Below are 17,365 nucleotides of genomic sequence, written 5' to 3'. Positions count from 1 at the left end.
GGCATAATGAAAATCAAACATTATAAAAACTTAAAATTAAATAAAATTAGTATGTCCATTAAACTGTCTTTTAAAAGTATTTTCAGTATGATTGTTATCATTTTTTTCTCCTCTTAGCTTAAAAACTGCAACATTTTAGCTAATAATTAACATTTGCTGATCAAATACAGGGCAGAAATCTGATTAGGACGATTGGTTCGCAACTGCAAGGCTTTCCTACCTGCTAAGCTCAGGCTGGCTAACGGCTTTGCTAAACGGCTTTTTTACCATCACATTCTAATTTCTACATAGTGGAATCTATTGCCTGTATATTGTAAGTGTGACATCATTTAGTCTTGCTTATCGAACTACAAATCATACTGAGTTGATGTGTTGTTCTTTAGCAGCAAGTATGATACCAAATCAATTAGCATATTCCCCGCTGAATGATTTAATGAATTAAGTAAAAAAACAATTAAAATATAAATTATTAATGTGTCACCAGGTGCAGGTCACCGCACGTCAATAGCTCCGGCAATATCTTCCATAAATGTAATTAAAATGATGCACATGCATACTGTCCAGTAAAACAGATACTGTAATGCCGGGTGAAAAAAAAGAGACAGAAGTAATGCAAATGTGAAGTCTAACCCTCCAAACACCCTCCTGAAAGTAAAGAAGTGGGGGAATTGATGAAAAAAGCTTCAGCATCTGCATAAGTACCAGTTCAGTGTGCTGGCAATCATTGAGCTTGGCTGAGTGGCAGGGCACCTGACGGCAGAGTGGTGTCAGATAGCTCCTGGGCATTCATGAGTCGTTGGTGCGGTGGGGAAGCACAGCAGCTGTGGGGTCCGATGTCCCACTCGGGACCAGTGGTGTAAATTAGCAGAAGCTCGGCATATTCTCCACGGATAACAAAAGGTTTTTTTGTTGGTGTGTGCCCGAAAAATCAGATACTACTCTATCTCCACTTACACCACAAACACACATTCCAAACTGTCACACTAAATATACCCATAGGTCCGTCCATTCTGTTAATGTTGAATTTGAAACAACACAGAAACATGCTTCTTCGATTAAATGTAAAGGAAAAAAAAAAAAAAAAAAGGTCAAGCCATGGGCTGGATGAAAAATGAATTTAAATGCATCACAGTTATATTTTTATCCCCATTGTTGTGTTTTATTTTTATTGTCATTGTAATATTATTGTAATATTTTTCTAATATGTCTCCATTCATACACCCATTATTTACTTTTTATTTTTTTAATTGATCTCAACTCTGTACACTGCTGCTGGAATTTTAATTTTCCTGAAGGAACTCTCCTGAAGGAATCAATAAAGTACTATCTATCTATCCATCCATCTAGCTATCTATCTATCTATCTATCTATCTATCTATCTATCTATCCATCCATCCATTTATCTATCGATCTATCTATCACATCCAGTTTGACATCACTGATTGAGGTGACATTTTTTTGTACTTAAGGGTGCCACTTTTTATGTCTGTTTGAAAGTAACTGTGACAGTGAAGCGAAAAAGCGCATATTATAATGATCATATGTATCAAACTGACTGAAAATGCTTTAAATTTACTATAAAAAACTAGTTTTTCTGTTCAACTAACACTTTCATGGAATCAGCAGGACTTTTTTTCAAAGATCCTCAATGTATATTTTCTATCTACTGTCACGACCAGAACAGGACTCTGAACACAGATGCAGGATTTAAATACAATATATTTATTTGATCAATGGAAGGGGTCCAAAACGGGAGAAACAAAACAGGCTATAAAAACACAACTGACCTGAGCTCTAAATTAACAAAAATATCAATAACTCAAAACGCTCCGTCTACGGAGAGAAAAGGGGGCTATGAACAAAACACTACTAAGTAGAACAAAAGCCGCTCTAAAGGAGGCGATACTAGGAAGATAATCTTACCTGACAAAACTTACAAATCAAATTACTCCCGTGGATCCAAAAAGGTACAAGAACGTGGCAGTGGACAATGCTATGGAGCCTATCTCAGCTGCATTTTGGCGGAAGGCGAGGTACACCCTGGACAAGTCGCCACCTCATCACAGAGCAAACACAGATAGACAGAAGACATTCACGCTCACATTCACAAAAGAGGACCAATTTAGTGTTGAAATAAATTACCAATCCATTTATATTTAATTAAAGACACCATAAGTTAATTCCAGTTAACAAATAGATTTGTGTTCTTTATACCTGCCATTGTTCATTGTTTCACTAATTTCACTTGATCAAACATTTTCTCACATTTCACACTGCAAAATAATAAAAGTATAGATGATTTGTGCTTATATTGTATTGGATGGATATATATATATATATATATATATATATATATATATATATGTAATGTAAACTTAAGAGTTAGATTATCTTATTTTTCAGACTATAAGGCGCACCTAAAATCCCTTCATTTTTTCAAAAATCGACCGTGTGCCTTATAACACAGTGCGTCTGATGTGTGTATTAATTGAGGTTGCGCTGACCGACCTCGAAGCAATTTTATTTGGTACATGGTGTAATAATTAGTGTGTCAGCAGTCACACATAAGAGATATGTGTAGACTGAAAGCTGACACATGTTCAATAAATAAAGCTAGCAAGTACGGGTAGGCAAGCAAGACCACATTCGGGTATTATTATGGTGTTTGTGACCCCAATATTTCACCTACCTGTTGTTGTGTATTTGCGATCTGCATAAGTCCAGAAAATGTGCGAACGTCCACCATTGTTGCCTGTGCTGAAGTTAACAAGCTACTTCTTTTTTTTCTATCCTCTTGCTGTGTGGCATTCCTCTTCCACTGTTGCCATTTCTAATATAAGGAGCGTACAGTTCTAACTTACATCTGCCAATAGACTCGCTATGGAAGTGCTAAAAACTACCGGTCAAACAAAGATGCTGTTGAAGTGGAGTCACGTAAATAAATCCACAAAACGCGCATCCTGAACAGACAGTCAATAAAACATATTCCATGCAACATTTTGACCAAAGAACCACCATTACATGTTATTTAGACAACAAGGAAATGTTTTAAATCTAGAAAAACAATCATAATGTGAACCCTTTAATGCGTCTTATAAGCACTCTTGTCCGAAAAACACGGTACTAATTTAGTGTTAATATATTGGTGGACCCAAACCCCTCTGTAGTGGAAAAGTTGAAAAAAAAACCTTGCAGTAGGTTTGATCAGGTGGTTGAACTGAAGTATCTGATTATCTGTTTGTATTTGACTTGATGTCAGCTCATGTCTAAAATAATAATGCATCCAAAAGTTAATTAAATTGTTGCCAGTTGATAATTTTGGCTTTGTGAAATATAAATGTGTTCAAGGAAATGCAGTGGCTGCAGTTTCTGGCTGGGTTTCTCCAAATGCAATCTGTGTAGGAGGTAGAAGATGATTGGTGTTTATTACTACTTCAAAATGTGTCTTAGTCCCCGTTGTGAAAAGCAATCCTTCCATTTGATTTTGGATCATAATATTATGCACACAATGAAATTATTTAAACTCAATCTAAAAGAGGATATGAATTCAGTTGTCGGATAGATGTTCCCTCTTTCAGTCTCAGCCCCGTAGTTTCTTACTCCTACCCACAATGCCTAAACAATCCCCCACAACCGCCTCCAGTCCCCCAGAATCCAATCCTTCTGCTTGTCCCCTGCAGCCAAAGCGCCGTCTTTGTCTGCCTGACCAACTCCACACTCCTGTCCAGCCTCTACTTCCATCCTTCTGTCTTGCCGCGTCCCTGTAGCCCCAAGGCCTGGCAAAGGATTTGTGTTCAGTCTAAAAAGAGAATCTATTTCCCATCTCTGCAGCCCTTGCTAGTTATCATACCCTGGAAGCGTGCTGATTCTTTGGAGTGAAGCCTTGAGGATAAGTTTAAGTAGGAACCCACATTTGAACAACTAAATGCCCCTTTCACATATAGTCTCTGATCCGTAGCATTGAATTAAGAATGCACCACTGACATATACATAGTGTGTGGCCATCTGCACGGCCTGTTTGATTAAACAGCATAAAAAAAAACTGCATTTAGGAAAATTATATTTTCTAAATATTCCAAGAGAGAAAGAAATCTCAATCATAATGTTTTCAAATAATATTACTTCTCAACCCTCCACCCCTGAGAGAGCCGTTTCTTTTTGGCCCATATGAAGCGCCACTCTCTTTACTTGCTGCTGCACCATGCATACAAATCATAAAGACTATAAGGAGCCATTGTTTAGTCTCAGGAAATCTCCACTTTTAGTTGAAAATATACCTTTTAACTGTAACTGATATGCCCAGGACAGCTTTATATTGCACACAGTATTTGATATATGTCGACGTAGCAGCACTGCTTGCAGAAAAAAAAAAATATGATGCACACTAAAACTCCAAAAAGATGAGAAATGGGGGAATGCGGCGGTGCTTTGAGTGAGGGAAAAAAAATGATTGGTGGAGAACGCCAGATATGAACAACAAACATTTTAAAGCTATGTAACTGTATTACAATGTGCATAGAAATTACCGACACTCTGAAAGCATTTCCTCTATACAATATCTGGAGTGCATGCACTGAAAGTATGAAAGGTTGGCGTGATTTCTGTTTACCCAAAAAGTGGTTTGCTCGGTGAAAAGCAGAGACTTGTGGTATCGATCTGGCTGACTGGTACAGCAGAGGGAGACCTGTTCTGCTGTCTCAGTGCTTTTCCCGAATTTTACAAGATACGCTGGTGTGGGGGTGGGGAGTTCCATTGCATGTGCGAGTGCAGAGAGTCATCTTTCTGTTGTCGATCGGCTGCAAGTCGCCATTAGTAATCTGATCTTTAGAAGGCAGAATTTAACGGTCCCCTAACTGTATTTACAATCCATTCAATTTGATAAAGGGTGTGATCTTGAATGATTTATTATTCGCCGCCCAGTTCTTCCTCAAGCCATTGATTTCAAGATTTCCTTTATGCATTCACTTTTATTCCTTCATCAAATCTTATCAGCATGTAACAAGGAAATACTTACATAATTACAATGCCTTTTTCATTCTAACCCCCCAGTGTAGAGATCATAAAGATTCATTTTCCATTAAATTGCAGTCATATTTCCTGCCTTTTCTGCTTTGTCAAACTTAAAAAGTAGTGGAAAAGTAAGCTAATGTGGGGAGTTGGATGATTTTTTTTGGATAAATAGGCCAATCACTAACATTTTTTTTTAATTAAGAAGATACAGAGCAACATTTGAATATAAATCTGGAATAATAATGTTAAAGGGGACATGATGATTTAATCATACATTTAAAACACTTGTTTGTGGTCTAGATCAGTGGCTCTCAAATTGTTTTGACTAAGTACAACCTCAAAGAACACTTGGCTTTCCAAATACCACCATAATGAACATAATGGGTGTGAGTTTTCCTTGCCCTTATGTTGGACTACCGAGGATGTCGTAGTTGTTTGTGTTGTGGTTTGTGCAGCCCTTTAAGACACTAGTGATTCAGGGCTATAAAAGTAAACATTGATTAAAACACAGTAGCATAGCAGGACAAAGTATTCATTAAAAACAAGGCAGAGGTTTTATTTAAGAAGAATATTTATTATTTTTGGCCACAGTACTATCACACACAGTTTGAACAGCAACATTCTGCTTGAATATAATTAAAACTTAAGAGTAATTAAGTGATTATTCGGCGAACCAATAAATGGAACCCGTGTACGCACGACAGTTTGAGAATTACTGGTCTAGATAATACATAATCGGTGGTCGGTGGTGGCGAACGCTTTCTTGTATGCCGAGGCTTGCTGAGGCAGCGTGATGAGAGTGAGGGACGCAAACAGACTGGACAAGTTGGTAGAGAAGGCCAGTAACGGGGTGGGAGTGGAGCTGGACTCTCTGGCGGTGGTGTCAGAGAGGAGAAGTCTAGCAAAACTCCTAGCCATTATGGACAACACCTCCCACCCACTACACTCGGACCTTGCGGAGAGAATGAGCACGTTCAGTGGAAGGCTCAGACTCCCAAAATGTAACACGGAACGACACAGGAGGTCCTTCGTACCGACAGCCATCAGACTGTATAATGCATATGTTCCTTGACTGCACTTAAATGTAGAACATATTTATATTATTCATATATTATATATTATATATATGTCATATATTATGTATTATTGTTTATTGTGAGCGAAATGTGGTGCTGAATTTCCCCCAGGGATCAATAAAGTACTTTCTATTCTATTCTATTCTATATTGGATATGATTTGGTGTATATTGTACGTACTTTTGCTCCAGTCATATTTATAACCAATTTTGTAAACCGATTGTGGAGACGTTGCCAGATTGCAAATTAAATCATGCCCACGCTCTCCACATTTATCATCATTTATCTTCTGAAAATGTAAATTTTAAATATCTATCTTGAAAATGAACATCACCGCTGTTTTATTCCAGACATGGTCGAAAACAAACTTCATAAATATTATGTAGATTTTACTGGTCATAAACATTATGTATACGTGCACACTCTCTGATCAATGCAGAGCTGCATAAAGATGATGTTACTGCATGTCACATGTCATTGTTTTTGTCCATCTGCCAAAATTTTAAAATAATAATACTATGCCCTAACTTTTTTGTATTTCTGCAAAAACTCAGCAGGAAGAGACATCTAAAACTGCGTGCAAGCTCACACCCAAATAAAATAATACTCATAATTTAATGCTTTGGCATTGTTTAACACGAGTATCCAACATTGTAACAGGTATAGATCAGAAAAAGTGAAAAATCATCACAGGTCCCATTTAAAAGATACAGTTTATCTGGAAAGTATTCACATTACTTCACTTTTCCCCAAATTTAGTTATGTTACAGACTTATTCCAAAATGTAATAACCGCTTGTCCCGTTGGGGGTCGCGGGGTGCTGGAGCCTATATATACATTTTTATTTATATATATATATATATATATATATATATATATATATATATATATATATATATACATAAATATATATATATATATATATATATATATTATATTATATATATATATATATAAATATATGTATGTACAAACCCCGTTTCCATATGAGTTGGGAAATTGTGATAGACGTAAACATAAACGGAATACAATGATTTGCAAATCCTTTTCAACCCACGATCAGTTGAATGCACTACAAAGACAAGATATTTGATGTTCAAACTCATACATTTTTTTTTTGCAAATATTAATTACCTTGGAATTTCATTGCTGCAACATGTGCCAAAGTAGTTGGGAAAGGGCATGTTCACCACTGTGTTACATCACCTTTTCTTTTAACAACTCTCAAGAAACGTGTGGGAACTGAGGAAATTCATTGTTGAAGCTTTGAAAGTGCAATTATTTTTCATTCTTGTTTTATGTAAAGCTTCAGTCGTTCAACAGTCCGCTGTCATATTTTACGCTTCATAATGCGCCACACATTTTAGATGGGAGACAGGTCTGTACTGCCGGCAGGCCAGGAAAGTACCCACACTCTTGTTTTATGAGGCCACGCTGTTGTACCACTTGTCTTGCTGAAATAAGCAGGGGCGTCCATGATAACGTTGCTTGGAGGACAACATATGTTGCTCCGAAACCGCTATGGACCTATTAGCATTAATGGTGCCTTCCCAGATGTGTAAGTTAGCCATGCCTTGGGCACTAATACACCCCCATACCATCACAGATGCTGGCTTTTGGACTTTGTGCCTATAACAATCCGAATGGTTATTTTCCTCTTTGTTCTGGAGGACACCACATCCTTTATTTCCAAATATAATTTGAAATCTGGACTCGTCAGACCACAGAACACTTTTCCACTTTGCATCAGTCCATCTTAGGGGAGCTCGGGCCCAGCCGAGCCAGCGGCGTTCCTTGGTGTTGTTGATAAATGGCTTTCGCTTTGCATAGTAGAGCTTTAACTTGCACTTACAGATGTAGCAACCAACTGTAGTTACTGACAGTGGTTTTATGAAGTGTTCCTGAGCCCATGTGGTAATATCCTTTACACACTGATGTCGGTTTTTGATGCAATAACGCCTGTGGGATCAAAAGTCCGTAATATCATCGCTAACTTGCAGTGATTTCTCCAGATTCTCTGAACCTTTTGATGATTTTGCAGACTGTAGATGGTAAAATCCCTAAATTCCTTGCAATATCTCGTTGAGAAATGTTGTTCTTAAACTGTTCGACAATTTGTTTACAAATTGGTGACCCTCACCCCATTCTTGTTTGTGAATTACTTAGCATTTCATGGAAGCTGCTTTTATACCCAATCATGGCACCCAACTGTTCCCAATTAGCCTGCATACCTGTGGGATGTTCCAAATAAGTGTTTGATGAGCATTCCTCAACTTTATCAGTATTTATTGCCACCTTTCCCAACTTCTTTGTCACGTGTTGCTGGCATCAAATTCTCAAGTTAATGATTATTTGCAACAAAAAAAAATGTTTTTCAGTTTGAACATCAAATATGTTGTCTTTGTAGCATATTCAACTGAATATAAGTTGAAAATGATTTCCAAATCTTTGTATTCCGTTTATATTTACATCTAACACAATTTCCCAACTCATATGGAAACGGGGTTTGTATATATATGTATATATATATATTGTTATGTGATTTTCAGTGGTGTGTTGTTTTGAAAAGATAGCCTGTCCATCATTTTTGATTAGAGAATATGCAATACCAATATATACTTATGCTTTCCATAGGCAGCACATGTCAATATGTATGTCATTGGAAACATTGTCTTCAGGATATTTCCTCTAACTGTACAAAATGCAGTCCTGAGACATAGCTGGTGCTAATCTAAGATCAGAAACAATAGCTGTATTTAAACATGGATACAGTCCAAGCAACGGTGCCAGATGTAGGGAAGGGTGGTTGGGAGTAGATAAGAAGCCACTGGCTATCCGTTAAAAGTCACAAAGCTTCGCTCTGTGTGTAGCCGGGTTGAAAATGAAGGTCTGGAGAGTGTGTGCACAAGTGTGAGTGTCACCATGTTCTAGTTGCATATTGATAACAGAAACATAATCTCCCAGCATTTTGAAATGCAAATGTATTGAAAGTAGTTTAATAATGTATGCATATTGCTATTATCTCAATTACTTTTGCTGTTTGTGTATACTATAACAGACTTTTAATATACTTGTACAATCTCAAGTTACCGAAGGCTAAAATACATATAGGCCCCATTTACACTGCACACCATCCATCCATCCATCCATCCACCCATCCATCTATCCATCTTCTTTCGCTTATCTGAGGTCGGGTCGCGGGGGCAGTAGCTTAAGCAGGGAAGCCCAGACTTCCCTCTCCCTAGCCACTTTGTCCAGGCAAAAAGAGGAATGAAAAAGCTGCCTCGAGGAATGCCTTCGTTTTGTAAATTACATGTTTGGACCCCAGTGTTCTATGTTTGCTAGCAAGGTCAAAATGTCAATGCAAGGAAAGTTGTTTTTACACTTGTCCAAGTTCCTCGATACAACAGGAATTTGTTGCAAATTGTTTGTATCCCTTGGGGGCCAGTATGGTGGTCATTCCGGGCCAAATTTAGTGCCCGGGCCACCAGTTGAATATCCCTGCCTTGGACTGTCACTTTTAAAGCATTATTGCCAAGGGAGAGTAATGTAATAACAGACATTATTCCTGCACATATAACATTGATAAAAGTATAGTGCGGCAACCTTTCAGTTGACTAAATTAGCCAATAAATCATGAGTTGAGACATTCGTATAAAAGTTTCACTCTCCCAAATCTTGTCTTCTCAGAGGAGTGTAAGTTGTTACAGCTGCCAAGGGGGCAACAACACGATATTGTCTTCCATTTTCAGTACCTGTAAATGTACCAATACTTTACACAGTCTATTTCATCTATGACTGCCGGAATACTACCTGTTGGTTTTCTCAGTAGAGCACATAAACAAAAGGATACGTGTTGCTTGAAAATAAGTCTCTCATGGCTCTGTCTGTTTTTCCAGCATTCCCACCGGCGAGTGACCTTCTCTACCACGAACCCCGTGCAGGACCTGCAGGATGCCTCTCAGCACAGTTACTATGACAGTGGCTTGGAGGAATCGGAGACACCCAGCAGCAAGTCATCGTCTGGCCCTCGCATCGGACCCTTGACCCTGCCTGAGGACCACTATGAGCGAACCACTCCAGATGGCAGCATTGGAGAGAACGAACACCCTGAAAACGGTACGATGACAACACCCCCTCCATTTCTCTTGTGCGCCCTATGAATATGTATTTGAATGCAAATTGACCCATTAGGAGTTTTCTGTGTACGTTTTGGGGACATTTGTGGGAGATTTGTTTTGCTTTCTGGCAATTTTAGAGTTGAAATGTGCTGTGACACGCAGGATGTTGAGTTGGCATGTTTGCCGCCAACCTGCATGAGTTGTTATTGGATTTTAACCTGTTTTGTTGCTTGTGTAGGCGAACCTACAGTGTGTTTGTGTGAGGTATCTAGCTTTGTCTCCGTCTTCCTCATCAGCGGGTCTTCTGTCAAACATCCTTAATGACCCTCTTTTCAGAGTGCTAATTAAAAAGCCCAACTAATGGAGCATTTGCCCTCTAAATAAATCTGTGAAGACAACACCGGGATCAAAATAAGTAGCCCCTTGTTACTTGAACCCAAATTGCATCTTTTTTTTTTTTTAGTTCGGGGCCACATGTGTTTGTCAAACCTAAAAAAATGCTGTTTTCCGTATCAAAGCAGTCAACATTAAAAGTCATTCATAGACAAAGCTTTCCTTTCTGTAAACTGACTGTCATAAAAAACAATCTTATGACCTTAGGCTGCCAAAAATTATCTATACGCTGTCCAGTAACACACTGATTCACATGGTTTGGTTCTGGTTATAATAGCTTTCACATTGGGCTGCCTCAGATCTCGCCACTCACCTACACTCTCTCTTCCATTTCCATTTTATTTGCGGTAATGTATAGTTTTAGCTCTGCTTGGTCTTGCTTTTGGGGCTTAACACAGATTTAAGGGGTAGCATTACTGATTTTAGTGCCCTCTTTTCTGGTCAGTGAAAAAGATTTAGCTACACTTTTGATTAATGAGCCTCTAAATTACTAATTTGGGAAGGTTGATTTCTCTTTCCTTAAAACTATTCTACCGATGGAAACATGTTTGCAGTTTGCAATACCCTTGTGTTGGATACGTACTAAATTTTTCTAATTATTACTCTTACTAATATCATACTTTAAGGCAAGGCAATCCAGTTGATGCATTTATTTTCACATGATTCTGTACCTAAGGTATGTGACATTTGCATGTTTTTTCATTTCAGTTTCTATTTCTGATGCCGTGTTTTGCCCAGCTGCAGAATGCAAGTTTAAGTCACACAGGGCACTCTCTGTTGTCAGCAGCAGGAGAGCCCGCCTGTGAGCAGAAATGGAGACGTTAAAGAATCAAAAGATGGCACAAGATGCAGGAAATGTTGGATTGTGACAAGGAGCAGGGACTAAGAGTCTCTGACATGCACACCCATAGGGCAGGCATATAGGGCGGGGAGATGTGACAAAGCTCCGCTAACCAAGGATAGACCTAATTAAAATGTGATTCCCACTTCAGGGAGATAACCTGGAGCCCAGATAAAAGGAGGGATTAGACAGAAAAATCAAAAGAGACAGCAGAAATTTTCCCCAGCTCCATTTGAATTGTGACATGAAGTTCTTTTAAAGCATTTGAGTGGCAGAGTGACAGGCTGCACTGGTGCAGAGTTGTGTTCATCACCGTTGAGATGACTGGCAGGCATAGAATGGGGAGGGGAGCATGGCGTGTCGCCATATTAAAGTTGAATCAAACACAGTGTGAGCCTCAGACTGTCTTCCTTTGCATCTCTGAGCCCTCCAAATATCGACAGAGATGTCTCTTCCGTTATACAAGTTGAACTTTAACAGCTGCAACTCTAATGGCCTTCATTAAAGCGTGGCACAGTATTGAAAGTATGGAATTCTTCAAGACCTTCAATTTGAGGTCTTGTGTCTGGGATGTGTGTATGTTTTACTCTGATTGGAAGTACATTTTCAAATATTATGTATGTAGGATGGTTAATTTCTGGAGTTCTTCCTCTTCCCCTTCACTCTGTTTTTCCTATTCTTGTCTTCAGGCTGTGTTAGAATTCACTCCTGTTTACCTGTGTATTTTTCACTCTTACATTCATGCATGTGGAGTACGCATTAAACACTCTGGTTATTTACACCCAAAGTGTGCGTGCATGTATTTATTTACAAAAAAATATAATTCACATGTATGCCGCCTCCCCCACCGAAATCGGTAACTTATTTTGATTACAATGCTGCTATACTTGGACTCTCATCAATATCATTGAGCTCATGATTAGCTTTGAACACCATGAGACTTTGTACCTTGTCTGTTTTTTTGCTCCATGGTTTGTGTGTTCCAATTTATGACATGAGAAGCAAAACTGTGACTGATTTCCTTTCCCACCTGTCCATCAACCGAGTCCAATATTGATTAATAGACAAATTAAGCTACTAAATTAGTATAGTCACATCTGCCAATCACTTTTGTCAGCCATGCATGGCGGGTCATGTTTGTATAGAAAAAAACATACCAACTATGAACTAAAGCAGAAATGTATACAGTTCACCAGAAATAAGATTAGGTACCATTTAATCAGTTTTAATCCCTACCCTTTGTGAGACAGCTGGATTCTAGGATCATGCCAGGTGGATCTTGCCAAGCTTCCGACTGATACATTTGAGTTTGAACGGACCATTAAGGGTCCTTTTGAGGCGATAAAGAAAGCAGTTACCGATGTAGCATAGAGCCGTTGCAAACCCTCTGAGGGATTTGCATTACAATAGCAGCAGTTTTATCATAACTGAGCAACATTTCTTAATTAAAATAGATGTAAACAGCAACACTTAGGGCATGGTCTACTAGGGTTTTTCCTTTGTGAGAGGGGATAAACACGAAAGTCCCTCTTTAGCTGTTGCCTTGTTTCATCTTATATTATTGTCTTTGCTCATGTCTATGTTTAATTTAATCATCACAAAATCTGTACGAATGAGAAATGTTCACAAACGGTATTATTTGGCTTGTTAGCTTCCTGTTGCAGTCAAGTAATGACGTAGATGGTGACGGTGGGCTCCTTGAGTGACGGACGGGCCTTAGCCTGACGGCGCCGCGTCCCGATGGGCCGCTCGCCTTTGCGGAACCTTACAGTTTGTGGAAGACACGGCAGAACTTCCAGCAGAGCACCACATTGAGAGAGAAAGCCAGTTGATTGCTGGCCAAAAAGTGTGAGCACCTTTCTAATGATGCGTCCCCATAATGCAAGTTCTGGCATGCAGAAGGATTGCTAGAAAATATCTGATGCGTTGCAACAGTCAGCTTTAACGCATTGTTGTAGCACGATGATTTTTGAGCACGTCATTAAATGCGGGTTTGCGAGACGAGCAGGTGAAGTGCACCGCCATGCTCGGGGGGGCCGCCGTGAAGAGGGCGGAGGATGTGAAGCCAAAGAGAGAGAGAGGTGAGGTGTGTTCAGCGGTTAAATACGTGCCTGTTTGCGAATCTGTTGGTCACTCTCCGGGTGGGGGTGTCACTAATGTCATATTAATACATTGGGTTTTTTTTGTATTATTTATGCAATCGACCAGTAGGGTCCTAAAGATTGACTGATCGATTGCAATCGACAGGTTAGCAACCCCTGTTGTACATTATTAGTGTGTTGTATGTCAACAACATGACAAAACACCAGAGTTGTAGCATATGATGCCATAAAAGTGGATGGAAATGAGGGTCTCCATGGTGACAGCCACTATAAACGCAAAAATCTGTCATCATCCGTTACCCGGATCATGTTTTTAATTTGTTTGACTTTCTTAGTTCTGTTTTCAGCACCCCTGGGTTTGTGTTTCTTAGGCCATGTCTACGCCAAATTGTTTAATCCCTTAAACAAATAATGATTTAGCCTAAGCCCCGTTTCAGCCACACTAAACCATCGTTTAAGGTCCCCTTCCTAAGAACATTTTTTACACGGATAAGTCAACCATGTAATTCTTGAATCTCCGGCACTTAGCTTTGTATGGACTCATTGATCGTTTACAAAGTGAGTACGGAGAGGAAGTGACACCAGAAAGACCGCGCCCACACAGGAAGTGTAGTTAAATTAAGACAGAATAACCTTGTCACAAAAACATACCTTTAGTTATGTCCTCCTTTTGGTGGGGAAAATCTTTGCTGATCAAGCTGTCCTTCACCGGGGATGGGTAGCACTCCAAAAACCGCGACACAATGTCCCCGTATTTCAATAGCGAGGACTCCCAATCAACATTCCTTGCCGCCATGGAGGTTTTATAGTCTTGAGTCACTTTTAAGAGTAACTCCACCTCGTCGTCAGACCATACAAAGAATTCTCTGTTCTTCAGAACAAGAGCAGCCATTTTCTATTAGGTTGCAGATAGAAAGAATACACTTCCAGGTCAGAGTTGACTGACTATATGACGCGCGCATTTTATGATCTATTTTTTTTACCGCGCATGCGGACTAGGTCGCGTTGCGCCGGCGGACAGAGGGAGGCAGGGTTCTTAAACGGTGGCATTGTTGTGTGTGGACACGGATAAGGTTAGGCGTGATGTATCCTGGATAACCTTATCCGCCTTAGAGTAAACAGGGCCTTAGTTGCCATGGGTGCTGATTATTGTCATCTGCCTCTGATTAGTGTTCGGGACGCTCACACTCTTTCGCCACACTCAGTCTGGCTGTCTTTTTTCTCCATGCAACAAGTTACATGTGCATACCCTTTGGTTCCTATTCCTGTTCTAAGCTTTGCAATAGCGAATTCCCATGCTATAGGCAAGCTTCTCTGTTTAATCTTTGGTTTGTGTTCATGACTGATTTATGGAAAATAAGCTGCCTCGGGAGTTCCGTTTGCATCTTAGAGAAACGATCGGTGCGATAACATGTGACCCCGCCGTAACAAAACCTAAGTAGGGTGGTCTTCCTCCCTTTTGCTTTAGTTATCAGTTGTACATGCAGTCTTAGTAAATCACCCACAACATGCCTACAAACGTGTACCAACACACTCTTCCATGATAGAGGGGATGATTTCACAGCAAGAGACAATAGGTGCTTTTCGTTTTGGCTGTGCATAGTTGATTCCTTTCCTTAAATGTGACAAACAATACTGTTAACTAATAGTGTCTTCTTAATTATATTTAACAACAAGGATGTTGAACTCTGTGGGTGACTTGTACAAGTAAGTCAAAGTCTTAGCCCCTGCTGGCTTCCAGCCTTGCTCTGCTCGTGTGCCACCAATTCTGTCATTCCTGGTCCAACCACGAGTGTAATCACTCTATTGGGTATCAGTGATTTCATTTTCTCTTGGTGAGTAGCAGGTTGCAAGACACATAAAATTCTCTAATGTCCACAGATGGAGGTATTTGGATATGGACACTTGCCTAGCGCGCGGTCTCTCCGAGTCTTCCTCTGTGCAGACTCACTGCCATGTGGGATATCAAGAAGGGTGAGATTAAATGGCACGAATGCCATTTGCATGATAATGAGGTCCTTTAGAAATGCTGTCTGATTTCCCAGCCTTAGATCTCTCAGAGGATGCATGTAGTGTCACATGTTTGTTCTTTTTGAACGCCTGTCAGGGATTTTCCTCCGCTTTTAATAACTACGATTCCAGTATCATGAGGTCCAGTACTTTCAACCTTTACTGTCTGTCGCTGGGCTTCTGTTCCGCATGTGTACTAAAATAACAAGCAAAGCATTTGAAAGATCTTAAAGAGTTCTGCAATGTGAACTGAGAGGCAGAATGTCACCTTAATGGTCCTTATTTTGTCCTTTGAGTCACATTCCCAGCTGGGTGCCATAATGTAGCACTATTCTACAGATGCGGGTGTCCTAACACAAGTGTCATAGTATGTTTTTTTTAATACCAGAATGGACTATGCGTGCTTGTACCAGCATAGTAGCCACCGCTGGATCTGCTACCACAAAAGGACAAGTCATGAGACTTCCATTTTTTTTTGTTCGAGGCGTCTCTGGAAAAAGCCCCATCAAGTGGTCCCCTGAGGCAAGTTGTCATGAGTAATACGCCTATAATTCTGAGATCATTCTAGCACACGCATTGTGCCCTGCTCACATCAGCTGCTGCTGTTTGTTACCCCCCGCGTGTTTGTAATTTTATTGCAGAGCAAATAGGTCACTGGAAGAGCCCAACTGGAGCAGAATTAAACTTTCTAACCTGGATTAGGCGCCGGCACCACAGACAATGGTTTATCGTCACCCTTTTTTTCATACCAGTGACCTTACAGAGCATAGGGGCTTGATCTGAAATAGAACGATGTGTCAAAGCTCCATACCATTCACAGTTTGAAATGAAAACATCCTCTTGCTTGCGTGATCACCAACAATGTGAACTACACAGTGAGTATTTGTCAAATGACTGCAGGCAGGCCAAACCTTTGAATGAGGCAATGTGAGGCGCAGACCATTAACTGAAGCCAATTATGAAATTGGCTTATTGTAAGAATGAGATGACATGTAATGGAGTGGCGGCGATTGCGGCCACATGTGAAACCTCGAAGGAACCAGAATAGAAACCCCATTATCTCAATAAATCTACTCCCTCCGATTTCATTTCACCTTTTTTTGCGCATTAAAATGATTACTCCATAGTTTCATCATTGTGTCCTGCTGACTGGAATAGCCTTGCCGATGATCATATATTCTTTGTAAAAACCTCAAACTCATTGGGTATTACTGACCACCTAACTCCTGGAATATTTCCATAAAAATTACCAAGCGGAAAATGTTGATAAAATATGTATAATACATCATTTTAATGTTGTTTGAATAATGAAAAAGAAGAAAGTGGGGGGAAAAAGCATATATAATTTATTGAGATATTTCTGCGACATCCTCCTGGGACAGTTTCACAGCATCCTTCACTTAAATTTAGATCTACACATGCTTTTATCCACACGTGTACTACATTGATTAAACCCTGATTAGTGTTTGGAATATTTGCCAAACAAAAAAAGTATGTGCTTATAAGCACATATTAAGTTCCATCAATAGTGCTTGTATCATTGAAATAGTGAGGGTTTTGTGCAAGGCTAGTGAAACGAATGAATGTTGCCAGTAACTCCAAAGCTTTAAATGTGCTCATACAAGAACAAAAGTAAATGACCATTCATCACTACCTCAAATTACGAGAGTGCCCTTAATAGACTTGTTTTTCAATACGAGCCGAGCCGTCTTTTGGCTCAAGAATGTACAAAAAAGAAAAAGTAATTAAGAGTAAGCCTTCTCCTTTTCCAACGTGTTGTCAAGAGAAATGTAAACATCTGAACCAGGGGGC

General features: G+C 39.6%; 1 protein-coding gene across 2 annotated transcripts in view; it reads left to right on the top strand.

The window, feature by feature from the left end:
- pcdh1a (protocadherin 1a) overlaps window positions 1-17,365 on the top strand; it is a 256,512-nt gene that overhangs the window by 177,989 nt on the left and 61,158 nt on the right. The window contains exons 4-5 of one of the 2 annotated variants that reach the window (XM_061897822.1): window positions 9,986-10,205; window positions 11,309-12,206. In XM_061897822.1, the coding sequence (XP_061753806.1) occupies window positions 9,986-10,205; window positions 11,309-11,406 (318 nt within the window). In that variant the 3' untranslated portion in view covers window positions 11,407-12,206. Of the gene's footprint in view, window positions 1-9,985; window positions 10,206-11,308; window positions 12,207-17,365 lie in introns of those variants that run through there. The other variant, XM_061897821.1, reaches the window with a different exon arrangement.

The sequence above is a fragment of the Nerophis ophidion genome, linkage group LG04 (assembly GCF_033978795.1).
Source record: "Nerophis ophidion isolate RoL-2023_Sa linkage group LG04, RoL_Noph_v1.0, whole genome shotgun sequence".
Lineage (NCBI taxonomy): Eukaryota > Metazoa > Chordata > Actinopteri > Syngnathiformes > Syngnathidae > Nerophis > Nerophis ophidion.
The sequence above is the reverse complement of the archived record's forward strand: the minus strand, read 5'-3'. Positions and strand labels throughout refer to the sequence as shown.